The sequence below is a fragment of the Paralichthys olivaceus genome, chromosome 1 (assembly GCF_024713975.1).
Source record: "Paralichthys olivaceus isolate ysfri-2021 chromosome 1, ASM2471397v2, whole genome shotgun sequence".
In the NCBI taxonomy this organism is placed as follows: domain Eukaryota; kingdom Metazoa; phylum Chordata; class Actinopteri; order Pleuronectiformes; family Paralichthyidae; genus Paralichthys; species Paralichthys olivaceus.
Window position 1 is genome coordinate 8045535 of NC_091093.1, and position 26005 is coordinate 8071539.

The window sequence follows — 26005 nt, forward strand, 5'->3', positions numbered from 1 at the left end:
TTCCTGCCTCTATCTGTTGCTCCACCTTTCACCTGAATAATGTGGAGGATTTGTTGTTCCCGCTGCGTTGTGCATGTGTGAAAGGCAAAGTCTGGGTAAACTTGCTGACCCAACTCCGGACTTTACCTGCACGTCATGTCTGAAAGCGGCTTTAGGGTTTACACTTTGCATTCTGCGCTGGTAGTCAAGTTGTCACCCTATGGTCATGACTGATGAAAACAAATCAGGAAGCAAATGAGAGTGACATTATTTCCCAACATCTCTGTTTTTGCCTGTCCAGACTGCAAAAAAGCCCTGGAGTGTTCAAAGTACAACAGGTCAAAAGACACTCGAGTTTGGACGGCAGGTGAAAACGTAACACCAGTGATGCGTTTGACAACTAAAATGTAGTAGTTTGGATGTAGCCACTGTCACAACATCCACAAATTCCAAATCCTCAGTCTGTAACACAGGCTTTCTGTTGATCAAGTTGTAGCTCGAAACCCTGATGACGTCACTATGACATCATCAGGGTTATTTTCTCCCAGTGCCCCTTTAAAACTGATCTGTTAGGGCGACATGGCTCAGCAGGTGGTCGTCTAATGATGAGCAAGATGCTGATACCTCAAACTGCCCCTAATGCAGTATTATCAGTGTGTGTGAATGAGTTATGGTAAACACTTCAAGTGGTAGAGAGAATAGAAAGGTGCCATATAAATACAGTCATTTACTTTATACTTGATCCTTTTCATATTTGTGGTGATGCTAATCCAGTGAAGATCTGTCTTTGACATTGTAAAATGGTTCACTTTTTAATATCTCGGTTTTTAGGAGCTTAACTCTGACTAAATGTTACATTACTCTTCATACATTGAGTGCTACAGTATGGGCTAATTTTGAGCCATCAGTGAAAGAAGTGTGACTGTCACGGTGCAGTGACACGAGCTGGATCTGTCATGAGCTGCAGAGGAGCTAGTGACGATTGAAGGAAACAAGATCATTTTCTTTTAATAAATTCTTTGTGTTTCTCATAGTTCTGGAGACTTTGGTGAATTTAGTTTCCATAGTTTTCCTGACTTCCATACAAATCATATAATTATAAAATGTCCTTACTTTCCCCGGCGTGCCTTCCTGTCTCCTCCCCTCATGAAGCCGAGCCAGCTGTTACTGCAGAGCGGCCTTCCAGATGATGACGACGACGGCAAGGGAACAGCAGCGCTGCTCCCCCGACAGCACATAAATCTTTCCATAGGTTCTGAAAGCGTTTGCCCTGCGCTGTTGACAAAACGTCTGAAGAGCTTTCAGACTACAGAGACGCCAGAGACTGCCATTTTATTTTCCACTGAATTTCTCATTTAATAAATACATTATATAAAATCACAGCTGTATAAACATTCAAATAAAGATTAAAGTAAACAGCAGTGCGGAAGTCTTGTCAGATGACACACAGTATTTATACTTTCCCTCATTTGACTTCGGCTTCAGGTATTCTCTCCAAAATGATTTTCACAAAGTACAGCTCCCTTTTCACAGTTTTCAAGCACTTCACCTGTCTAATATGAAAACAGTGCGTGAAGACTGAAAACAGCGTGGATTATCAGCCTACCACCACTGTTAAGCCTTTCACTATTTCACAGAGGCCCAGTTATAAGGCTTTCCTTGAGCGCCACAACTTACTGTATCCCTCAAATCCCCGTCCACTGCCAAACCTAAGAAAATGCAAGTCTAGAGTAAATAAGGCAGAGGCCGCACCTCTCCAGTTTTCCCCTCATAGTGGTGGAGAGGGCTCCATCAGTGGAGAGAGCATGGTGAGCCTGTGGTTGACCCACAGTAAAGGCAGTGGGTAAATGGGGGGGTGAGGGAGTGTGTGCATGTTTGCAAGGGCCTCGATATAATATTCTTAATACTACAGTTCAAAATCCTCATGATACCTAACATCACAGTTTATATTTGATTGTATCATCAGGTTTTCTCAGTTTTTCTGAATGACTGTCTCAGTTTAACTTGTTTACCATGTCAGTGTGGTATTGTTGTACAAGCTGTCCTTCATTTACATATCAATGGTGTGTCAGGAGGAGGGATTTGGGCGAAGCAGTGCACCAGTGTAGCGCAAGAGCCGGAAACTTTCAAATTCACCTCAGTGTGCAAATTCAGATTCCACTATCTATTTTTAGTAATTTACAAGCCAAACAGTTTTATTCCTCCAAATATTAATAATCTGATAGAAATACTTCCGGCAACCATGACCATATTTTGCCTTTGACTGCAGTATCCCACCCGCACACATTGAGTTGGTAAGGGTGAGGTGTGATGCAGATTTGATTTGGCTCCAACAGAAACCTGGTCAGGTGGAAGTTCTGAGTCCATGAGTATCCCCGCTGGTCCGCTGGTCCGCTTCAAGCTCACTGCAAACAGCAGGCTGAGGAGAAAGCAGTGATTGTTGTGTTAGGCTTCACTTTTTTTGAAGAATGTAACACGTTTACAATTTCAAATTTCATTCTATAATTTAAAAACCACACCAGTCATTCTCTGAAGTGTTTGTCTGTTATTGCCCTCACAATTATACAGAACAATATTTTATAAGTTTAGGACAAATTATGTCCCACTCAAAAACAGGTCAGTGCTTGGTCCTTGGATTATCATACTTACTGTTACATTACTGTGTTCCTTTACACATAATGTGGATTAAAACTGTTTTGACATTTTCTCTTAACCTACTTTCTCTCAGCCTATTCTATCAACCTCTAAATCAATCAAATCAGTGATTTTAAATGCATTCTAATTAACTATATCTTTCTTTGACATAATGAAAAAAGTAGCCCTTATAAGGGTAGTAATGTCATAGTAATGTCATCATTATTATCATTATTATAAAGAAATTAGTTTTCCTCCTTTTCATATGTATTTACTATGATCCTGCTAAATTGTGTATACAGCATAGGTGCACTCTTCTTGTGTTAACTGTCAAATACTGCATTAACTAGACAGATATATTACAACAGTCCTCTGCATTTTTCAATGAGCTACATGGTCCCCTTCCATTAGTTGCTAAATAAACTGAACCAGATTGGTGAGAATATACGTACAGTATCTAAAACATACTGTCATTTATAGATTAAGTACTGTAAACACATTTCAACGTGACAACACCTCTCTGAAGAGCTCTGAGTCTTTGCTCCTCAGGTCCATACACTGATCATGCAGGTGATGTAAGTCTGTGAGGGCTTAATGAGTCTGGGACGTTTTTACTTGCAGCGTGACATCAGAAAGGTACGCAGTCTGAGAGTCACAGTGTGATGTTCTCAGAATACCTTCTCATCTTATTTTGGTGTAGTCTAAGGTCAACAGGAACACTCCCACCGCTGCTGGGACCCTCTCCTGTCTGGCTGCTGCTGGATCAGTGCCAGCTAGCGTGGCTGACTGCTCTGTGGTTTTATTAAAATAACAGCAGCAGAATAAGAAGCCACGTTCTTCAGGAAACCTGAGCGGCCTTGAGAGTCACTGGTGCCCTTCCCCCATACCAATTTTTTTTTATTCACAATTCCCTAGGAATTTCTTGCTGGGAACAGGATATTGTCTCGGCTTTAGGTATCCTCTAACCATCTCGAGGCTGAGGCAAGAAAATACTAGGAACAAGAATATGTGCATATAGTTTACAACTAGGGAAGTGTTATAAAATGCAATTCATATAAATAATAAATTGGTTTGAATACAGTTTAGTGGTTAATTTAAGTTTAAGTTCATTAAAACTTTCCATTAAATAATGTGCTGTGAATATGTGAAAGGAATAAAGTGACGGTGTGTGCTGTTTGTGTTTTAAGTCACTTTTTGCTCACACTACGTCTCACTTTCACAAGGTAGTCTTTACAAGAGGGCAGAGGACAGAGCGGCCCTGGGCTGCACTGAAATGAAATCAAAGAGCCAGACAGTCCTGCGGAGTGGCCGGCACAGAAAGAGAATGGCTCATATTTTATTAGTGGAAAAATGTTCGCTGAAATGACATCCCATTATGACTTTAGAAGACCATTCCTCACTTAACCTCCACATATTAGTCACATATCTGCCTGCAGGTTCAGCACATCAGAGGAAAAGTTTGAAAAGTAGGGAAACTCACAGCTTCTGACAGAGTCGGCAAGAGGTTCTCGATCCAGAGACACGTCTCTCTGAGTCTCCTGCATCTGGTTATAATAAAGATATGCAAGTAAATCCACCTATAACTAACAAGCAAGCAGCAAAATATGGCCAGATAAATACAAACACAAAGGCCTGGGATTTAGGGTTTTCAGGAATATTGGTATTAAGATGATGTAGATTTACAATGATGTAACACAAATCTTTTTTCAAATGAAATAAGTTCTGTGTTCTGAGACACAATTTAGGGGTCACATGCTTACCTTGATGTGTTTTTTGAGGTATTCAGCTCTGCTCATAAGACTTTTAATCTGGTGAGACAGAAAAGTCCAATAAATTTAATTACAACAACTGGTTTTCTTTGGCAATATGTTTCCTACCGTACTTTTTTTCCCCCTAAGCTTGCTGTGTGCCTTTAGGGATGGCTCTGTTGGTTTGCTGGTCAATCACTCTCCAAATAACTCAACAACTATTGGATTGACTGACATGATGCACAGATATGCATGGTTCTCTGATGAATCCTGTCAACTGTGGTGTTTTAAAATGTGTGTAGTTATATCAATCTCTATTACTGCATATGGGTTGCAAGCTGGAGGCTGTGGCATCGTACACACCTGGTATTAACATGTGGTTTTTGTGATCTGATCTCAAGTGGACAGCTCTAAATACAGGTGTGAACCATAGACTGTGAACCATGGTGTGAACACACTCAGACTGGATATAGATCCAGTCAAACCAGACCACATTTGGAGGCGGGATGGGAGCAATCAGATGCTTCCCTGAAAGTATTTTGATGAGAGTGTATGTATTAAAGACAAACAGTGGTCAGATCAAATAATGAATGCAGTTGATTAAAGAATCCTCACTTTAAGTATTCGGTCCACATGTATCCCTTTTTAAATTGTGGAAAACACCAGATGTGTTTTCTGAGCTGAGTTTGTTTACTGTCTATGTGCAGCAGGGAACAAAAAAAACTTTAAAAAGCATGTTGACGTCCACATCCAAATCAGATTAAAATGATCAGCTCTGTTTCTGGCTCTTTCTGTTATTTTTTCAAACCATTTCATATGGTACACATTTGCAAGTAGTAACTGCTGTCAACATATGCTCGAGGCTGCCCTTTTTACTTTAATCAGTACTCTGGTGATGATGAAAGTTCTTGGCTGAACTTCATACTTAGTTGTATCCCCTCTCTGGGTATTACTGCAGCGACTTCTGAGGTCGTAATAACGGGAGACCTAAACTGATGGCTTAATGCCCCTTTAAAACACGTCCTCTGTGGTAAATAATCATTGTGACCACAGGTTTTTAGTATCCAGCCTTGACCCCAACCTCGTGTAGCCACAGCGCTTTAATCACAACTCCTTTAATCACCACGTACAACCATTGTGGAAGAAATCTACAAGAGTGAGCAGGACACATTGATAATATACAGAGTAACATGGAACATCATTGGGGTAAAAACGTCTGAGACCATTTACCATCGTCTAAGACTTTTGGACCCCAATGTACGTCTACTGAAACACAGGATATGTATTAAGTTAACATACACTGGTTCAATCAAACCTGTGTCTCATATATGAGAAGTCAAGATAGTGATTTGCAGCTTTGAAAGGCTAAAGTGAGCTCTACAGTTGATATGAACGCACGTGGAGGCCAGACATGGTGGCATGTGTTGGTTCTTTTGGGTTCTCACATGCACACATGCTTTCGATCAAACCCCCCCGTCTCTCTAATGCTGTGTTAGATTATTACAGCCGCATCTGAATTTACTTAAGACAAGCACCCATAAAACTTCAAATAGGGAGGTCTATGAGGCCCACTCAACCCCCCTATTTGTTGGTGAAATACTGTAGTCTGTTATAGACTTAGATGCTGGTTAAATAATGCACAAAAACAAAAGGTCTACCAGCATTAATGGCAGGCATGCACAAGTGTTTGACATGTGTTTGTTTGAAAAAAATATCTAGCTGCTATTCAGGGTCTTGATTCCGAAAAATGTATATAATATGTTAAGGTTGGTGCACAGGTATATATACTGGTGTATATTAAAGGTTATTATTATTTATTTCTTTATTCTTTGATTGGAACATAATGTTTATATGCAATATATTATGCAGTCTAAACCAAAAATGCTTTTTGTAACACAGTTCATCAAGTTACGTTTGTCAGATGTTTCACTTCATTTAACATTGTGTTTTTTCAAGAAATGCAGAAATCATGTGAAATGTAAAGTGGATAAAAAGACCTGGATTTGACCTCAATACACGTACTTGCAATATGATGGTAAACTGGCCAATCGACCTTGGTGGAGGGTCGTGCTCTCCAAGTGCTCTTCCAGTTTGAGCTTTTTTTTTTTCTTTCCTCAAACTCCTGAGGGAAATAACTGCTAACAACAGTTAGTTGCTAACTTTCTCTCTCTTCTGCATAAAGCTTAAAGAAACAGAATCTTGTTCATTTCCAAGAATGTTTCACGTACAAGGACTTTGCCTTGGAGTTTTGGTGCATAACAATGAACATAGTGAGCAGATCAATAAGAGCAGATGTTATTAAGTTTGCAGAGCTGAAGGGACAGACTGAGACGGATAATCCTCCACTTCACTCCATGGGAATCTTTTCACACACAAGTGGTCATGTGATCCATCGCTTATAGCCACTTTAAGTATCTAATTATAAAGTGGACAGTGATTTATGTGTATGAAACAGTTCTACAGATGACAGATTACATTATTTGAACACACGCACATATGACTGCAGGACGAAGGCTCATGGGTTATGTGATGGACTAGCGTGCTCTCCTAACTAGGTGAACAGCCGGGGGCTCGTTGGAGGTGACAGATAAGTTGTTCCTACCGTGAGCACTCAACCAGAAACCCTTCCGTCCTTGCACACTCACCTCACCGTGGAGCAGCTCTCTCCTGCGGCCCTGGGGCTCAGCTGGCTCACCAAGAGAGAAACAAAATAAGACACAATAATAATGAGCAGAGCAACGCAGGACAGAGTCACTCCACCACCTAATCACCTACTCAGTGACTAGATTGGATTTTTTCTGGCGTGCAGACTGGGGGCTCAGGGATGGAAATGGTTCTAATGTAGGCCAATGTTTTCACAGTCAGTTATCCTGGAGGGGAGAGTGACAGGGAGCAAAAGAGGGAGGAAAAGAGGGAGGAAAAGAGGGGGGTGGGAGGAGGAGGAGGAGGGTTCTCTGTTGGCAAAGGCATGTGGGGAAGCTGTACAACAAAGAGCTCCAAGCCAAACAAAGAACCAATGTTTTCTCCCCACAATCCCCCTGGTGGTTATCTTATGTGCCACACAGCCAGGCTCCCTGACAGCAGAGAGGGAGGCTGGTTGGGATTGCGTGGGATCCACTGACAAGATGGAGGTTCTTAACAAATAAACACACTCAAAAATTAGATTTAACTATCCCAGTCCAAATTTTGCAAACAATTTCTCGGGCTCAACACTATAAAATAAGTGGACTCTGGCTGGACGGAGCTGAATGATGTGATATGATACTCTCATCCATTAGTAAGATAATAGTTTTTATTTGTTTCCAGTGTGCAATAACACAAAGAAATGAAGTGTGCTGCATGAATGGGAAGCAGATGGCAGGGCTCTTATACCACACACAGGGAGCTGGCACCAGGTCTCATTCCGACTCAAAGCCACATGTGGATCGCTCTATCCCACCTCTTCCATTAGGCCGATCTTCCAGATGAGCTCATGAGCCCGGGCTAATGAACGCCAGGCCACAGTGAGAGTCACTGAAGACTCCTCTATAGTGCCTCTGTCTGTCTGTTTGTCTGCCTTATTAAGTGTCCCTGTCCCTGTCCAAACCTATTGCTTCACTTTACTTTCACTCTGTCAGTTTGTCTTTCACTCTTTCTACATCAGTTGTAATTTTCCAGTCGTTTTTACATCCAGCTCAAAGTCTCTTTCTATTTGCCTCTCTCTGTTTGCACTTAAGTCTCCCTTAATGTATCTCCATACCTTCACTGGATATCCAATACATTATGTCTTTTCCAACCTTTCCCTTGTGTATTATTCTCTTTTCTTCACCTGTCTCTCAGTTTCTGGCTGTAACTCTGGTTCCTGCCCTCTGGTTCTCTACTCACTTACTAATTCACTTTGTATCCTCATGCACCTCTATCTTTCAAAATAAATCAAACATTATTTAAATTAAATTATGGTTTAAATTTCTAACTCAGTCACAAACTGCCAAATCTTGGGCTACAGTGGAGTGGCATAAAGCCATCTTGTATAAAAATGTTAGAAAGGAGTTTATTTACCTGCTAGCACCAACAGTAGTTCTCCTAGGCACTGCTGGTAAAGATCCAGAGCCTCATGTTCATCCAGCCCGTTTTCTTCCTACAAGGGAATAAAAATCAAGCAGGGCTGCACAACACAAATGTTTTAAGACCACAGAGATACTTGGGTCACCCTGATACTTTTCACACATCAGTTTTTGTCTGTAAAAAGCAGAGGCAAAAAAATAACATGAAACAACAAATGAGCTATGAGCGCAAGATGCTTTGGTTCACCCAAATGTGGTTTGAAAAAGCAACATTTGAAAGAGAGATATTTGTATCCTATCTTTTTTTTTTTAATCACATCTGCCTCACCCTGCCTTCTATATAGCAGTCGCATCATCCAGCAATAAACCCTTCTAACCTTAGCAATGGCAGTAGAGGCCATCTCCAAAGCAGCCAGCAGCCGTGGTTGGCCCCGAGACATTTCTGAAAGAGTAAGAAAAACAGAAAAACTAATTTGAGTTCTATTGTTAAGCATGGTAAAAGTACAATCGTCTGGAAAGTATGTAATACATGTCCATTGCAGTATCTTAAGATTCCAGTGTTTATGATACTTTGATTATTTAAGATTTCTTAATATTTATTTCAGAGCAACAGGGTCATTGATCACAAGTCTGTCTGATCTGAAGCATGGGATTAAAAATGACTTATAAAGAAAAAAAAGGATCAGAAATCTTTGCTTTCTTGTTTACAGCAGTTTGGTGTGAGTTTTCATTACTATAAAAATTACACAGTGGAAAGTGTAGTAAGGTTTGATTCAAACACACATATCATTTCTCAGGCTGTCCTCTCATTCAGCACCTATCCTGTCCTTGCCTCTGCACTGAGCTGTGTGCGTTACCTCGGAGGACATCCCTGGAGGTTCGGGCCTCCTCAAAGCTCAGTCTGTTGTCTGAGGCCACCAGGGCTTTCAGCTCCTCAGCTCTGGACACATACTGGCTGACCTGCGGGAAGTCCTCTTAGATTGAGTCAATCACATCAACCATGCCATATGCTCTCCATTCAGACCATATGGTTCTCATAGAGGAGATTTCATTCCAAGTGAAAGCCACTGGAATTTAAAAAAGACCAATAGAAAATAGAAAGTAATCCAAATGTGAATGCAGGGAGTGTTTTCAGGCCTACCTTCTGCCTGAGGGCATCTTTACGTTGTCTATCTGTCTCATCTGGAAAAGGGTGTAGAGGAGAGGTCGGTGTTAGACCTGGTTTTACGTCTGCTGACTTTAGTTGACCAGTGTATTATGGTGGAGCAAAGGCAGTGCATTGTTTTAAGGCTTAAGCCACAGACAGGATATGAGAGAGGTTGTTGCTCTTACAGTGGATAGCGGGGACAAAGTGCTCGAGGGCAGTGCAGTACAGAGAGAGAGCAGCAGACCACTCCCCCTCCTGGTCCTTCTGAACAGCCTGCAGAACCAACTCTTTCTGAAACAGAAAATAAGAACTGGCATCACTGAATGCAAACGATAGCTACTCTCCAGAGTGAAGGAACCTAGGGTTAGGCATGAATGCAAACCTTCTAACACATATGTGCATGTGCTCAGAGTCAGTCAATCACACACTCATCATCCACGGTTATCTAGAAAATACACACACATGCCAACACATACTTCTTCTTCTCTTACCGCCTTCACTATACTCTCTGTACTTGGCATGTGCTCCAAATCCACAAAGGGGTGGGTGAAAAACTCTGCAAAGGTGATCCGGACATCTGGATTTCTCTCCAGCAGTCGCAGCAGAAGGTCCCTGCAGTCCTTGGATACCCTGGCCCCAGGAGGGAGCTCAAGCACAAAACACGACCTTATTAAGTTGCACTCAATCCACAGGAAAAGGACAGCAGATTGTTGCCAGGAGAAGTCTAGTCTCACATCACTACCTCCTGTCAAAAGATGACCTTAAAACTTTCTATGTGAATCCCTGGGTAATGGACCATATGCTAATGCAATCCAAAGTGCAAGCCTAATGTTTGGCTCAAGAATTCCAACATTTTGCAAGCGTACAGTTATCCTTTACACAACAACAACTTTTAACTCCTAGCAGAAGTTTTAAAATCTAGAGACATAATTGTTTGATGTGTTTAAGCATTAAAATAGACTTTTATACCATAAAATTACAGGTACAGGTTAATTAAACATCTGAATTATAGATCAAGTCTTAACTGAATAAATGAGCCAGTCTCTTCCTGTAAATGATGAGTTTGTTATTGGCGAGGAGCATGAAGTCTCCATTTCAGTGGAGTGCCTCCACTGTCACTGCTAGTAAGTGGAACAGGAGCAAACTGAGGAAGCATGACATCTAGTGGTTTTACAGTGAACATTCACAAATGTTCAATCTACATATCCTGGCATAAAATAACAGCAAAATGAAAAGACCCTTTAGTGGCACAGAGTTGCTGTAACTAAATGTAATATTGGCTTTATGCTTAAATTTTGGTTTTGATCTATTCAATTACCCAGAATGTAACTCATCATGGTCTTTCAGAGGTTTACGCTACTTTTATTAAACACTGTGCGAGCGGTGACTCATTCCGATTTTACTGCAGGACAGCTGGCGTCTCACTACAACACTCTCACTGCGGAGGAACTCATTTCTCATCGACACTTACCTCAATGGGCTGGTTACTCCGGATCTTCTCCTCCAACTCAGAATAAGACCTTGACGCAAATGGTGCTCGTCCAAACAGCGCCTCTGCATCCATAGAAACATAACTGAGTAGACTTTTGAAACAGATAATCAGCACTGATTACAGAATAGGGTGAGATTTTTGAGCATTGTGAGTGGACGGTTTATAAATCTTTTGACAGATTTGACTAAAACCGTGAAAACATACAGTCACAGAACTTCATCAAAATGAAGGCTGAGTTTGAAAATGTGTGTGGTCCAACCAATTAATACTCATATGATAATGTAGTAACCACGACTGACGAGGGAGACATTCTCATGAATTACATGCTGTTCTATTCGATGCATGTGACTGACAGAGACTGTAATTACTCTGATTATATTGTATATGGTACATTGTCACTCAACACAGTGCAATTACTTTAGTGTGCTATTGTATTAATATTTCACAATTACTGTAACAATAAAAGGGGGAGCAAGCCAGGGTTCCATTTTATGATTTATAATATGACTGTGACCTACTGAGTGAGCACTTTCAAATCTCCGCCAATCAACTGATACGCCCTTTATAATTCAAAAAATTATTAATCAGGGATAGTCATGCTATGCCACAAATAGATACTGTCCATGGAAATATTGGCAGTGAAATAATTGAATCACTCTGGTATCTGTGTGAAGTAGTGTGTAATTTATACGAAGGGTGGATATTAAAGTCAAAGTACTCACCATAGAGAATGACTCCAACTGACCAGAGATCCACCCTGGAGTCATACTGGCGTCGGCACACCATCTCAGGAGCCATGTACAGAGGAGAACCTCTCAGGACACTCTGCTCGTCCCAGGGTGACATGTACTGGGCAAAACCAAAATCTAAAAGCAAATCAGAACATTTTCACTGGGAGAGGTCCCAGTATATGAAATCCCCCTAAAAATGCCTTAAACTCATGTTTAACTCTACATTTATATAAATGTTCATAATTAAATGTGCACAAATATGACATTTACATTAGAAACTCGTATTCATTCTTGTTAACTCTGCACAGATAGGAGCTCAAATAGCATGACAGTAGTATTTTTTCTGTGTCTGGCACACAAGATCACCTGCTAGTTTGAGGGCAGAGCCGCTCAGCAGAATATTCTGAGGTTTCAAGTCCAGGTGTGAAATATTTCGTTCATGGAGAAACTGGAGAGCGCAGGCTGTATATTGAGACACAAATACACAATTAGAGAAAACAGCAATACTAAACTCTGCCTGTATCATCGAACTCATACTTGCAATAAATTATTGAGTATATATTACATCGTTACCTATTTCCAGTAATCCAAACAGGACACAAACCCTGAAGTTCACTTTTGACTCACGTTTGATTACCAGTCTTGAAATTGAGTTATTTGTAAGTCCTCTTAACTAACTCCAAACAGATGCATTTGTAAAACAGGTCTGGCAATTACTCACCTATCTGCTGCAGGAAGCGTCGAGCCACGCTCTCTGTTAAAATCCTGCGACTGCGGATGAAGCGGGAGAGATCTCCACCAGAGCACCACTCCAAGATCAAATAAATGTTCTCAGCATCCCACTAATGAAAGAGATTTCCTTTTTTGAAAAGAAACAATCTCGACAAAGTAGGTTGATTTTCTTTTGAGACTTCTTATGTCATGGCTATAAATTAAGACATAGCTTGTTTGGACAGATGCTCAACATTGTTACCAAAGTGAAAATACTTTGGGACATTTTAAATGGAAAGAAATATATCTTTATTCACAACACATCTGTTGCAAGAGCGAGAACAAAACTAAAAGATATAAATGAGCTTACCTGAAAGTCTTTAAGCTGAACTATATGAGGGTGACGCACCGTCTTGAGGATTTCAATCTCTGTGAGCAAGTTTTCAGTAGATGCCTTGTTAAGTGTCTTCTTCCCAATTACCTTCACTGCCACCACCTCTCGACTGTCGCCCTGCAACATCACATTCAGAAAGTATACTTCAACTTGCACTTTTAACCAACATACTAACCCTGCTTAAAATAATGCCAGCAAGTGGTATCTGATAATAGACTCATCGCGGACCATGCTCTTAAAGCCTAAGGGCAACATTTGAGATGGCAGAAAGCAGATTTAGTAGTGACACATCCATTGAAATGTCAATGTTAATGAAGCATTATAAATTAAGTCAGTAAAGTACTGGGAACCTAAGTGTTGGGCATCAAACATTTAACGTGACATATGACACACTAACCCACCTTCCTGTAGGCTTTATAGACTGTAGCATAGGTACCACTGCCCAGCCGCTCTGTGAGGATGAAGTCTGCCAGTTTTGGAGGAGCAAAGCTTGAGGCCATGTCGACAACATCAATCGAATTCCCCAAGCAGGTCTTTGACAACAAAGCATAAAAAAGTTAATTAAAACTTCAACACATACAAGCAATAAAATGACAATAAAAATAAAAGGTAAAAAGCAAAGGATAAAATCACAGTATCACATGAAAGCAAGTCTATAAAAGTGGGTTTTAAGATGATTTGAAAGAAGTCACTGACAGGCCCTGATGGCAAAGGCACGGTCACCTTTCGTTTTCATCCTCGGCTTTAGAACAGCAAGCAGACCTCCACCCGAGGATCTGAGGCTGCGTGCAGGCACATAGAGGGTCTGTAATTCTGTGACAGCTTGAGGTCAGACCCTCTGACACAGTGAACTATCAAATGACATGTTATTGAACAGAATCTGGTCTCTTAGGGCTTCAGAGCTAAGTTTAATCGAGCTAATGTGGCCCTCGCTGGGCTTTGGTGGCTGTACAGTACATTTAGCTTGTTGGTATGTAACTCCCACAGCTATGAATGTTAGTCCACTAAAAAATAAACTCTGAAGTCGATAAACCTCTCTGATGTCTTTGAATATGTTAAAGAATGCGCACGGAAGTAGCTGAAACGTACCTGTGAGCTAACAGATGCAGCACATGAGTGGAGGGTGAGTGTTTACATGGCACAGGGACGATGTGGGCTGGACACACGCTGCACTGCAGAGATCAGCTGACCGCAGAACGGAGGAGAAAATATCACACTGACTCCTGGCGTCGCTGAGAGGTTACTGCACATCATGGGAGGACTCGTTTCAAAACATTTTAGCGAATCACTGTTCTCCCTTCATGTTCAAATATCCACTGTGCACACAATCCAGCAACAGACACAATCCCTTATTGTTTTAGTCAAGTTCGGAAAACAGTCTAATTATTATATGTGAGGCCGATCAAACTTAACATTATTAAATGTAATGTGAATTAAATTTATTTTGCTTTACCTGGAGTTTCGCTTCAGTGTTTCACATGATCTTACTTCCGGAAGCTGCGACAACCCGGAACAACAACATGAGCTGCTCTCCTCCAGCCCTGCTTTGAGCATCACAGCTAGGCTAACGTTAGCAGGCTAGCAGCTAGCATTATGATCAACCAATCACAGTCCACCTGACCACTTTAATTAGATAAGTCATTCACTATCATCTGATTTTTAATATTATATTTATGGACACTCGTAGTATCATAAATAAATATAATTAGTATTCATTCATATTAAATTAAGTGATTATAAATATCTTTTTATACATTTTGAGTCAACAGGGCTTTTATTTTTCGAGTAACCCACACCGGATGTTAACTGTGGTCGTGGTGGTCTTTTAAAGATGGCCGAGTGCCTGGCAGCACGTTTGACCGCCCAGGAGGAGCAGATTCGGCTCCTCACCCGGGAAATATCCGCTCTTCGGGATGGACTGTGCAAAGGTCTGTGCGCCACCGGTGTCGCGGTTGTCTCCCCGGAGCTGGAGAACCTGCGGGCCGAGAACGAGAAGCTCCAGTACCGGCTGCTGCACCTCCGCCGGGGTCTGCAGGCGGAGCTGGAGCTGGAGGGGGCGCAGGGCAGGAGACAGCATGCTGCCAAGTGCGGCACAGCCCCGGAGAAAAACACCCGCAGAGACCCGCAGACAAACAACCGAGCTGACAACAAGGTAGAACAGAGACTGTGAACCCGTTTACATAGTCAGGGAGGGAGGACGAGTTGTTATAGAGCTGCTACAGGGTGAGGGGCCTCTGAACCAGCACACCCCCACACACACACGCGCTCTCTCTCTCTCTCTCTCTCTCTCTGTGTGTGTGTGTGTGACTTATATATAACCTATAACAGCTGTTACAAAGAGGACAAATAAAATATTTGTCCTTAAGAGACTTCCCTGGCTCCCTGTCCCACAGTGGATCCATTTCAAAGTCCTTCTCACTCCCAAATCCCTCCACAACCAGGCCCCCCACCTCACTCCCTCCCATACCCTCTACTCCATTGAGGCCCCCCTCCTGCTGCCTCCATCAAAACATTACTTATTACATATGCAAAGTATCTTAAAGCATTGTTAAAAGAGCTCTCTGTATATATAAAGATTGTGTTTGTTAACAGCCTGCAGCTCCTGATACCAAATCAGTTGAGAAGAACAAGAAGGAGAAGGAGAAGAAACAAGGAGATGGAGGCGCAAAGGAGGTGACTGTTACAGGACCCTGAGGATATCTTGTCCCCACTGTTCACCTATTGTACTAACGTGGACATAAGTTGTCATATTACAGTTCCTCACACAAAATAAATCAATGTTGGCCTCTAGTTCAACACTTGCACAACCAAAATCTCAAGTGTTTTATTATTATTCTTCCCTGTAGCAGAAGCCGTGGCCTGGATACGTCGCAGAGCGCCTCAGCCTCTATGAGCAGCTGAAGAGGGAGAGTGATGCCCTGCTGGCAAAGAAAGCTGCAGACAGCAAGCCGATCACTGTGGAGCTGCCAGACGGACGGAAGGTGGCAGGCAAGGCTTGGATCACCACACCATACCAGTGTGCCTGTGATATCAGGTTGGTTCCAAAACAGCTGTTCACAATCATCCGATGTCCAATCTGCAACTGCTCGACAGCTAATAGCTGCCAGTCTGATCAATTAATGAATTATTTAGCTATTTACTAATATCTCCGTTGTGTGACTGATCAAGAAATATCTATGTTATCTCACGTGTCCCCACCCCCACCTTCCTTTCTATGTAACAAATAGAATCATTCTGTAAAATGTGGACACAGAATGGCTGAGACAAATATCTTGCATTGGTCTTGCAGCCAGGGCCTGGCTGACAATGCTGTGATTTCTCGGGTGAACGGGGAGCTTTGGGACCTGGACAGACCTCTCGAGCACGACTGCTCTCTTGAGATTTTGCGCTTTGACAACGACGATGCTCAGGCTGTGAGTACAAATAATGGAGAAAAAAAAGAGATTCATTTAGTTGTACAGAAATGTCTGTGATCTGTAAATCAACCTTCCTTCGGTGTCCTAGGTTTATTGGCACTCCAGTGCTCACATCCTGGGGGAGGCAATGGAGCGTTTTTATGGAGGTTGCTTATGTTATGGACCCCCGATCGAGAATGGCTTCTACTATGACATGTTCCTGGATGGACAGAAGTGAGCAGACGTATTTTCACTGTCAATGTCTTTGCTGCTCTGGCCAGACTTTTCAGAACAGTTACATTTAACAGACATTGAGCATAGTTTTTAAAAAGTAAATAGATTTTTATGAATTGGCACAAGTTTATACATTCTATTCTTAACTGTGTATTTCTGTGCACTGAGTCAGTTAAGTGTTAATTTTGTGGAGCTAAAAAGAAGGTTTACAACAGAGCATGTACTGTTCTCTCACAACATCATCATGTCAAACATGATTGGTTAAATAAACATCATGTTACTTGTCAGAGTAGCCTTGACCATGAGCACTTGTAATGAGTGGAACACATTTGCTGTTTCCAGGGGAGTGTCCAGCACTGAGTTTGGGGACCTGGAGACTTTGTGTAAGGCTGTGGTGAAGGAAAAACAGCCCTTTGAGCGGCTGGAGATCAGCAAGGAGACACTGCTCAATATGTTTAAGGTGAGAATATGAACGCTCATGTTGGCTCTCTCTCAGCAAAGAATTCTCTGCTTGTCTGGGAGAAGTAAGAGTGGTGTGGTCCAGTTGTGGAAAAATACTGGAAACCCCCAAGGTGCTATTGTCCTTTCCTGCCAGTTTCTTGAACTTCCAAAAACTGATTTTCTATTTACACTCTGACCCAGTCTTACTACATCCTAATACCTGGGTGTGACACTCGACAGTCAACTCTCTCTTACTGCCAACATTACTGCAACAACCGGCTCGTGTAGATACATGTTGCACAACATCAGGAGAATATGTCCCCTCTCACTCAGAATGTGGCACAGGTTCTGGTCCAGGCTCTTTTCTTCTCACGCCTCGACTACTGCAACTCCCTCCTGGCTGGTCTACCTGCTAGTGCTATTCAACTGTTGCAGCTCATCCAGAATGCAGCTGCTCGACTGGTCTTTAACCAACCTAAGTTCACTCACGCGACTCCGCTCCCTTCACTGGTTACCAGTGGCTGCCCGCATCCGTTTCAAAACACTAGTACTTGCGTATCATGCTGTGAATGCCTCGGGTCCAGTCTACATCCAGGAAATGGTCAAACCTTACACCCCAGCCCGTCCATTCCGCTCTGCATCTGTCAATCGGCTTGCTGCTCCCTCACTGTGAGCAAACCATTCAACTGCTGTCCTGGCTCCTAGATGGTGGAACAAGCTCCCAATTACCACAGACTAAAGACACATCTCTTCAGAATACACCTTGGTTTAAAAAAATTATATATATATATATATATATATATATACATATATATGCACTTATATATATATATGCTAAATGTAATGTAATACCTTTCTTGAATCTTTTAATCAACAAAGACAATGTTGTGTGTGGTGAATATTCCTACTGCCCAGAACAACTTCTGACTTGTATCTTTCAGTACAACAAATTCAAGTGTCGCATTCTGAATGAGAAAGTCACCACCCCCACAACTACAGTCTACAGGTTAGTTTGTTACAAGTGAAAATAAGAAATAGTGACTGGATCTTTTTCATTTGAGATATTGTTGTAGTTTTGGATTTTCTTTTTCTGTGCCTTGAAAAGCTAACTGTGTCTTGTGAATGCTGGCTAGATGTGGGCCCTTGATTGACCTGTGCAGAGGTCCCCATGTCCGACACACAGGCAAGATCAAGGCCATGAAGATCTACAAGGTATTCTGAAAACAAACACAAGGTCTAATTTTGATGTTAATCATTTTTTATTAAAGTAATCTTTTGCAATCTTGTCTAGTAATGTCAATATTCAACTCTCTTCCACCCCCTGTCATCAGAACTCCTCCACCTACTGGGAAGGTCGCTCCGATATGGAAACACTCCAGAGGATCTATGGGATTTCTTTCCCCGACTCCAAGATGCTGAAGGAGTGGGAGCGCTTTCAGGAGGAGGCCAAGAATAGAGACCATCGCAAGATTGGCAAAGTGAGTCACTACAGGCAGTCATGTTCAAGCCCACCCAGCTGGCTCAGACCTAAAACCAGAAACTGAAACCCAGTACAAAGTGGATTTTGATTTGTAATTGTATAATGTGACAGCTGACACATCTCCTTAGAGGTTTGTGGAGGAGTTTTTCCTCATTCGAGTAGGTTTGTGGTTTTCTAGATGTGGTGAAAGGCTGAAATTAACCTGGACCAAGAACATAGTTTCTAGACATGAACTGTAAAGCCCTCTTTTCCAAAAAGGTTGAGTTGACTGCGCATAATTCTATGATCCAAAAATCTTCAGGCAAAACTGGTTTTCATCTAAAGGAAAATCCAAACTTGGATGAATCAGATTCAAGAGTTTCAAATCCACATGAAAACCACGTTGTTCTGGACTAAATTGTCTGTTACTGCTTTACACCAGCTGAGGGCACTGTGCTCCTTTTTCTATTTGCACTTTCAAGACAACTGTGAATCATCTGAGGGCCCCAGCTGGTTTCACAGCATGGGAGACGCAGAAGGCAGCACCTCAATCCGCACTGATTACAACACAGTTCCACGTTAAACACAAGAGTCAGGATATTGCGATCGAAGCCAGTTGGAGGGAGGTGACAGAAGTGGCATGTTGTTTTAAATATAGCGTTCCATGGTGTGACCCCAGTCAACCCACAACATTCTGGAAATGTCTAGATGTAGTTGTGTTACTCAATAGCACAAATATTGGGGGGGAAAAAAATCCCATCAGGTGCACCAGCAGGGATCCGAGTGTGTCAGTCTAATAAAACAGATCCAACATGTTTTACCTCACTACTTTTGACATGGGGAAATAAAAGCACTGCTCTGTGAATTTAAAGTGGTCTCATGAAGGGTGTTTCTTAAAGTAAAGTCACTAGTAACTGAGGCTCATTTCCAATAAATCCTGTTCTATAAAGCAAGTTAACAGTAAGTTACAATGTAAGTTACAATGTAAGTTACCATGGGTACCGTCCCTCCAGTCTAGCAGTCCTGGTCTGTTTTTATTTTTAAAGAACTTAGCTTGATCTCAGGCTTAACCTGTGCTGTCAGACAGAAAGATTCTGTTCCACCTGAAGGTTCCTCTTCACTGCTGCACTCTGAAAATCAGTCAATTTACAGTCAGTGTCAGATTAATCACATTGTGGCATAAGCTGCACTAGTTGTGTTCATTTTTTAAATCTATTTTATCAAAACTACAGACCCATAAACCCATTTGTTTAAAAGGAAGGAAGCTGAACGAAGCTTGCTAGAATTGTGTTAGCAATATTTCTAGTCACATGTCCAAAACAAATAAGCAATAGTCCAACTGATAGTTGTTCAGTTTCTAGAAAATGCTATTGCCTTAAAATAATTTGCATGGCTCTGTCCCATTGATGCCTCAGCGTATGTTGCATCTTAGGCAACAGCTTTTCTTTACACATCCATTTTGTTTGTTGAGGATTGATTCAGTTCATGTCAATTTATGTCAACATTTCAACTTTTAAAGGAAACTAAAAATACACATCAATCTGCAACCCCCCCACACACTCACACTCTCTTTCTCTCCATTGACTCAATTGAGCTTTCTTTCAGTGGTCAGGTACTGACAGATGGACTATTATGTGATGATTGGACAACTCCCTGCAGTGCTTAGTTGAGTTTCTCTCTTTCACTCTACCTGCAGACAAAAAGAATGTGTGAAGTCGTTAAAAAGTCTCCTTTGTCTGCCTCACAGGATCAGGAGCTGTTCTTCTTCCATGATCTCAGCCCTGGCAGCTGTTTCTTCATGCCACGCGGGGCCTACATCTACAACACACTCATCGAGTTCATCAAGGTAGAAGGCTAACTGCTCATCAGTGCCCATTTTAGTCACAGTGAATTTCATTATAATTGAGATGGAGAATTCAGTTTCATGTGCCTATGTGTGCTTCAGAAGCCTTCATCGTTTTTTTATCTTCACTCTTACAAAAAGTCATACTGTATAAATATTCATTAGCGTTAACAGTATGCTTATTGGTTCAGTTTTTTATGTTTTCAAATTGTGACATAAATTGTGCTGACTGTTTTTGGGGTTCCATCAACTTATTTTACAGGAGACATATTATACTCTATTATATTCAGGTTCATTCTTCTCATTTTGGAAGATTTAAATCCTCTAAAGTTCAGATATCACATCACTTTCTTCATACTGTCCATTGCTGCGCCTCATCTTTTCAGCCCCTTTGTGAAAAGCTTAGCTCCTCTCTTGAAGACCCCCCTCCTGATAAAGCCCTGTCTGCTCTGATTGGCCAGCTGGTGCATTCTGTTGTGATCGGTCAGTCGCTTCCTGAGTATGTTGGAAATGTCATCCTCTGCTCTCACTTTACCTGGATTTGTTAGAGAGCATACCAGACGAGCTGCCAGGCGTGTATAATTCATATGTGGGGCATTGACCTATCACATGACATCACAATGGTGTTGGAAGAATCAGCTGGAGTAACTTGAACTCCTTTGCCATGTTCAGTGGCTGTTCAGGAACATGTCTCTGTGATGTATTTACAGAGAAGTGTTGACATCTTGAAGACTTTCACAGCATACACCAACACACCAGACAAAGCCAAGAAGGCCTCTCATACATAGGACAGAAGTTGTGCAAGATAATTATCACGTCACTTCGGATGCTGTGAAAAGCATGCAACAGAAAAAGACCAGCATGCAATGTGTTTCCCCCTATGGCTCTATCACTAAAACATTTAATGGTGAGAACTCACTGTGCAGGGTAATGTGCTCACATGTCCAGCCTTTTGAGCCTGGGTTTTAATGCATTAATGCAGCATGTTTTCATTTAGCACATGGCATCCAGGGAATCATATATATTCAGGAAAAGCTGACTGACCTTTACATTCTCCATTGACATCACTCCTCTATTGTTGACAACTAAACACAACAACTGTACAATACTCTGCCTAAGGACAACAATTTGATAAAGCCCATAAATTCCGATTTCCAACGCAACTCCAGATTTTGTGCCAGAAGTCATGATTGAGCTCAACTCAGGTTACCTTTGCAATCCAACTGGCGTGTTCAGCCTGTTTATGTGGTTTAACTGTTTTTCTAGGATGAGTACTGGAGAAGAGGCTTTCAGGAAGTAGCCTCCCCCAACATCTACAATAGTAAACTGTGGGAGACATCTGGCCACTGGCAGCACTACAGCGAAAACATGTTCTCCTTCCCTGTGGAAGATGACGTCTTTGCTCTCAAGCCAATGAACTGCCCCGGGCACTGGTGAATTTTGAGTGTTTTATCAAATGTTGTAAACCTGATTATATTTTATACATGTTGCATTTCATTAACTTCCTTCTCTGTGGTTGTCCTTTAGTCTGATGTACAGCCACAGGCCTCGTTCGTGGAGGGAGCTTCCTCTGCGGCTTGCAGATCTCGGGGTCCTTCACAGGAACGAACTGTCAGGAACTCTGACCGGCCTGACCAGAGTCCGGCGCTTCCAGCAGGATGACGCCCACATTTTCTGCACGATGGACCAGGTGACCACACCAGGAGTGTTTCACACTTTTCTGGGACAATAGAAGAGAATGCTTTCTTTTTTGAACTCATGAAAACATTTTGGGAAAAACAAGTACATACTTATTTACTCACCATGTCGTAAATTCTGAGTATTCTTTTTTTGTTTGTGCTCCAGATCGAGACGGAGATGAAGGGCTGTCTGGACTTCCTTCGCTGTGTTTATGATGTGTTTGGATTCTCCTTCCAGCTTCACCTTTCCACTCGTCCAGAAAAATATTTGGGGGATATAACTGTGTGGAACCAGGCAGAGAAGGTAAACTGTGTCATGTATATTATATTGATTTGTGGCATAAAATCACAAAAAATATCGCTCAAGATCTGAATTTGTCCTTAAATTATGAAAAAGTACTTTGCCACAACTTAGTTTGTAGCAAATAAATGAGTGGCCTCTGTGGATGAAAGAGCTCATTCCCTGCTGTGTAAGTTCTTATGAAATTCTTTTGAATTGCTCCAGGTGGTGTGTTGATTTCTGCTATTATGTCCAGTAATAAGTCCTGCACTTAATTGTATTCTTCGGTACAATTTAGCCTGCCTCATAGTAATTGCTTTTCATTGTTTGGATTTAAGTTATATGCTGACCTATTCCTCACAGCAACTGGAGAACAGCCTGAACGAGTTTGGGGAGCCATGGAAACTAAACCCCGGAGACGGCGCTTTTTATGGACCCAAGGTCAGAACATGTCTTGATATTTCCTGCCAAATGCAAAATCAATTTAATTCCCCCATATCCTGGAAAGCTCTGTAATTCTTTCTGTGCCACTGCAGATTGACATTAAGATCAAAGATGCAATTGGACGTTACCACCAGTGTGCAACCATTCAGCTGGACTTCCAGCTGCCTATCCGCTTCAACCTGACCTTTGTGGGGTGAGTCACCTAATCAAAACATTGACACACTGCTCAGTCTGTGTGCTTTACTGCACCAAGGATTATATGTTAATCTCCTTCTGAGGGAGATGTCTCAGTGTGTGCTCTGTTCCCCAGAGTTGTGCACTTAAGAGGTGAAGAGTCACATGCAAATTTGAATTCACTGAGCAGATGACTGGTTAATCTATCATCTCACCAGAAACCGCCTGTAAACATGGCAACATAACATGCATCACATACAGCAGCAGAGAGAATGTGGCTTGTGCATCGGTCATTGTAACACATAGAATGAATAGATCAGCAAAATGATCCAAAGTGGTAAATAATTGATACATTTTAGAGTCAGATTTAGGGCCAGTTGGTTGGTAGATACACGCTGCATCTATCTTATACTCACATTTATTACTTTTGTCATGTTTCAAACAAATACTGCAATTTTGCCCCTTGTCTGTTTTTTCGTCTCTTGTATTTTAGCCTTTTGTTCTTTACTCTTTGTGAAATGCCCTTGACCTGCTGCTGTGATCCAATAATTTCCCAAATTGGGATCAATAAAGTACATCTATCTATCTATTTCACTTCTGTCCGTCCTGGGAGAGGGATCCCTCAAATGTGGCTCTCTCTGAGGTTTCTGCATTTTTGGTAGTTTTTCCTCACTCTTGTTGAGGGTTAAAGACAGAGGATGTTGCAACTTGTTAAGCTCTATGGGACAAATTTTGATTTGTGAATATGGGCTATACAAATAAAATTTGATTGATAGATACAGTTGGAATATGTGCAGTGTTAATGGTGAAACATTGTACAGTTGTTTCACTGTCATTTAAAACACTGTAAACTTCTTTTGTAAGAAACTGTGCTTTACCAATCTAATGGGAATTGGATTCAAGACAAATAGTGCTGAAAAATAATGAATCTGAAAGTCCAATAATCATTTTAGTTTACATACTTCAGAATCCCTTGGATGGTAACAGGGGTCCCTGTCCCCTTCGACCTCCTAAAGTCCACCACCAGTTCCTTTGTCTTTGACACGTTGAGCTGAAGGTGGTTTTTACAGCTCCATGTGAGAAAGTTGTCCACCACAGTCCGGTACTCACTCTCATTACCATCAGTGATACATCCTACTACTTCAGAGTCATCCTGACCTATTTCACAAGAATCCTTAATATTCGTTCTTTTGCTGTGTCTTACAGGAAGGATGGGGATGACAAAGCCCGACCAGTTATCATCCATCGTGCCATCTTGGGGTCAGTGGAGAGGATGATTGCCATTCTCACCGAGAACTATGCAGGGAAATGGTGAGTTGTTTTCAGCCTGCTCTCGCATTTGGGAGCTTTAGTTTAAAATGTCATTACTTTTAAAACAAATCTTTCAATTAACCATTGTCCACATTCCTGATATGGTATCAGATGGTTTGTGTCATTTGTGTTGTGTGTTGGTAATGTTATCACATTTACACGTTTCAAGTTTCATTTAAGCCCTTCTGTCCCTGCACCAGGCCTCTGTGGCTGTCTCCACGTCAGGTGATGTTAGTGCCTGTCAACCCGTCCTGTGAGGATTACGCCAAGAGGGTGAGTCTCCTGCTTCCACATCTCGACCACATCTAAGGAGAGACGATAATTATCTACTGCATTCAGAATTGTAGAATACAGATGGGACGTACATTAATGAATGGTATATCTATCCATCAGGTGTGTAAGCAATTTACAGAAGCTGGTTTCATGGCAGAGGCTGACCTGGATTCTGGTTGTCTTCTAAACAAGAAAATCAGAAATGCACAGTTGGCCCAATACAACTTCATTCTTGGTAAGAAAAGGGTAAACACTGACTGACCGCTGGTTTAGATAGCATTTTCAGCACCGTTTTGCTGCTCACAGGGTTTCCTGCAATCACTTAAAGTATACAGAAGTGGTACATTTTTTGTCACTGTGAATCACCACAATTAAGAAACAAGACATGGACTACATGTGGTTTTAAGTGGCTGCAAGTTTAAAAGGAACACACCACACAAAATGTATGCATTTATTGCACATGCTTTAACCCTTCTCTTCAGGGAGTATAAACTTTATACTGATGTCAATCATTTTCAGAGTTTTTACTATTGTGTAAAACGTTGTGTGGCATTTATTATTTAAAAAAATTTATTCAGTGGTGTCCAGCAGCTTAAAGGTAAAGGTGCGTACTTGCAGAACTGAATGTCCAAGCTTTGGTTTCTGTCCAGAGGATCTGCATGACATGCCCTTCTCTATTCCCCATCACATTTCCTGTCTCTCTAAGCAGTTAGCAAACAAATGATTGGAAAAACATGCCCCAAAAAAAACGAGAAACAAAAAGAAAATCCATCTGCAGTAAATGTCCAAAATACAATGTTTATATAAAGCAAATGCGATTTTTAGCAAACTATGAAAACCTGATTACGTCTTTAACTATTTGGTTGTCTGCAGATTTACCATTAGGAACTCAGAAGTCAAAATACACTTTAACTGGTTTGAATACAAAGCGAATGGATCTCCAGGCTGGCTAACCACCCACAGTTGTTGAATTCAGCTGCGCAAAGCAGAGAATGTGTTAGGCTTGCTGTGTGTGTGTGTGTGTGTGTGTGTGTGTGTGTGTGTGTGTGTGTGTGTGTGTGTGTGTGTGTGTGTGTGTGTGTGTGTGTGTGTGTGTGTGTGTGTGTGTGTGTGTGTGTGTGTGTGTGTGTGTGTGTGTGTGTGTGCACGTGTGTGCGCGCTGTGACTTGGGCCATGTCAAGCTGTTATATCATATTGTGTCTTGGCAGTTGTCGGAGAGAAGGAGAAGATGACTAACAATGTCAATGTGCGCACGAGGGACAACAAAGTCCACGGAGAGCTGTCGGTGGCAGAGGTGCTGGCTCGCCTGACCATGCTCAAACAATCTCGCTGTCGAAACGCAGAGGAGGAATTCTGATGAAGACGAAGGCTCACATTTAAATACCTCACCGTGTGAACTACTGCCAGGAGAGCAGTAAATGATGGCACATGTCGAGGTGGTACAGGGGAAATGGTAGCACAAAAAAAGGTGGTACTGGGAAAGTGTAGTACAGAAAGTTTGTGAATGTGAAATTGGCCATGGTCTATTTTCTCAAATGTCTGTCTCAATGGAGAACAGTAGAAAAATAAATTGTATCTTCCAAATGTGTGTTT

General features: G+C 41.7%; 2 protein-coding genes across 13 annotated transcripts; one reads left to right on the forward strand and one right to left on the reverse strand.

Annotated features, from left to right (window-relative positions):
* Positions 1-1309: 1309 nt before the first annotated feature.
* ulk3 (unc-51 like kinase 3) lies at positions 1310-14468 on the reverse strand. 11 transcript variants are annotated; one of them, XM_020080133.2, is made up of 19 exons: positions 14333-14468; positions 13969-14122; positions 13603-13661; positions 13281-13412; positions 12856-12996; positions 12496-12616; positions 12141-12236; positions 11766-11909; positions 11023-11105; positions 10043-10198; positions 9737-9842; positions 9546-9586; positions 9262-9364; positions 8782-8846; positions 8400-8478; positions 7007-7047; positions 4374-4421; positions 4094-4157; positions 1310-2398 (listed from the first exon to the last, which is right to left on the reverse strand). In XM_020080133.2, the coding sequence occupies exons 4-19, from the start codon at positions 13377-13379 to the stop codon at positions 2382-2384; spliced, it is 1404 nt and encodes a 467-aa protein (XP_019935692.1). In that variant the 5' UTR covers positions 13380-13412; positions 13603-13661; positions 13969-14122; positions 14333-14468; the 3' UTR covers positions 1310-2381. The 11 variants fall into 11 exon arrangements, 10 of the variants coding, with proteins under 10 accessions (XP_019935692.1, XP_069366492.1, XP_019935686.2 ...); XM_069510391.1 differs by having other exon boundaries at positions 13603-13692; XM_020080127.2 differs by having other exon boundaries at positions 13576-13692.
* On the forward strand, positions 14379-25996 carry tars3 (threonyl-tRNA synthetase 3). 2 transcript variants are annotated; one of them, XM_020080125.2, is made up of 19 exons: positions 14379-15031; positions 15472-15552; positions 15726-15913; positions 16169-16292; positions 16384-16508; positions 16851-16968; positions 17891-17955; positions 18083-18161; positions 18281-18427; positions 20156-20254; positions 21518-21684; positions 21779-21941; positions 22097-22234; positions 22574-22651; positions 22747-22847; positions 24035-24139; positions 24340-24412; positions 24533-24647; positions 25621-25996. In XM_020080125.2, exons 1-19 carry the CDS (start codon positions 14711-14713, stop codon positions 25767-25769), a joined length of 2436 nt encoding a protein of 811 aa, XP_019935684.2. In that variant the 5' UTR covers positions 14379-14710; the 3' UTR covers positions 25770-25996. The 2 variants fall into 2 exon arrangements, with proteins under 2 accessions (XP_019935684.2, XP_019935683.2); XM_020080124.2 differs by having other exon boundaries at positions 14680-15031; positions 15729-15913.
* Positions 25997-26005: the final 9 nt, after the last annotated feature.

Coding starts and splice junctions, on each gene's coding strand:
- ulk3 (XM_020080132.2), bottom strand. CDS start 13,379: ATGGCCTCAAGCTTTGCTCCTCCAAAACTGGCAGACTTCATCCTCACA. Junction 9,365..9,545: donor AAGATGCCCTCAGGCAGAAG/GTAGGCCTGAAA, acceptor GACTTCCCGCAG/GTCAGCCAGTATGTGTCCAG. Junction 8,479..8,781: donor CCTCTACTGCCATTGCTAAG/GTTAGAAGGGTT, acceptor ATTCCCTTGTAG/GAAGAAAACGGGCTGGATGA.
- tars3 (XM_020080125.2), top strand. CDS start 14,711: ATGGCCGAGTGCCTGGCAGCACGTTTGACCGCCCAGGAGGAGCAGATT. Junction 16,969..17,890: donor CACTGCTCAATATGTTTAAG/GTGAGAATATGA, acceptor TGTATCTTTCAG/TACAACAAATTCAAGTGTCG. Junction 24,140..24,339: donor GAGAACTATGCAGGGAAATG/GTGAGTTGTTTT, acceptor TCCCTGCACCAG/GCCTCTGTGGCTGTCTCCAC.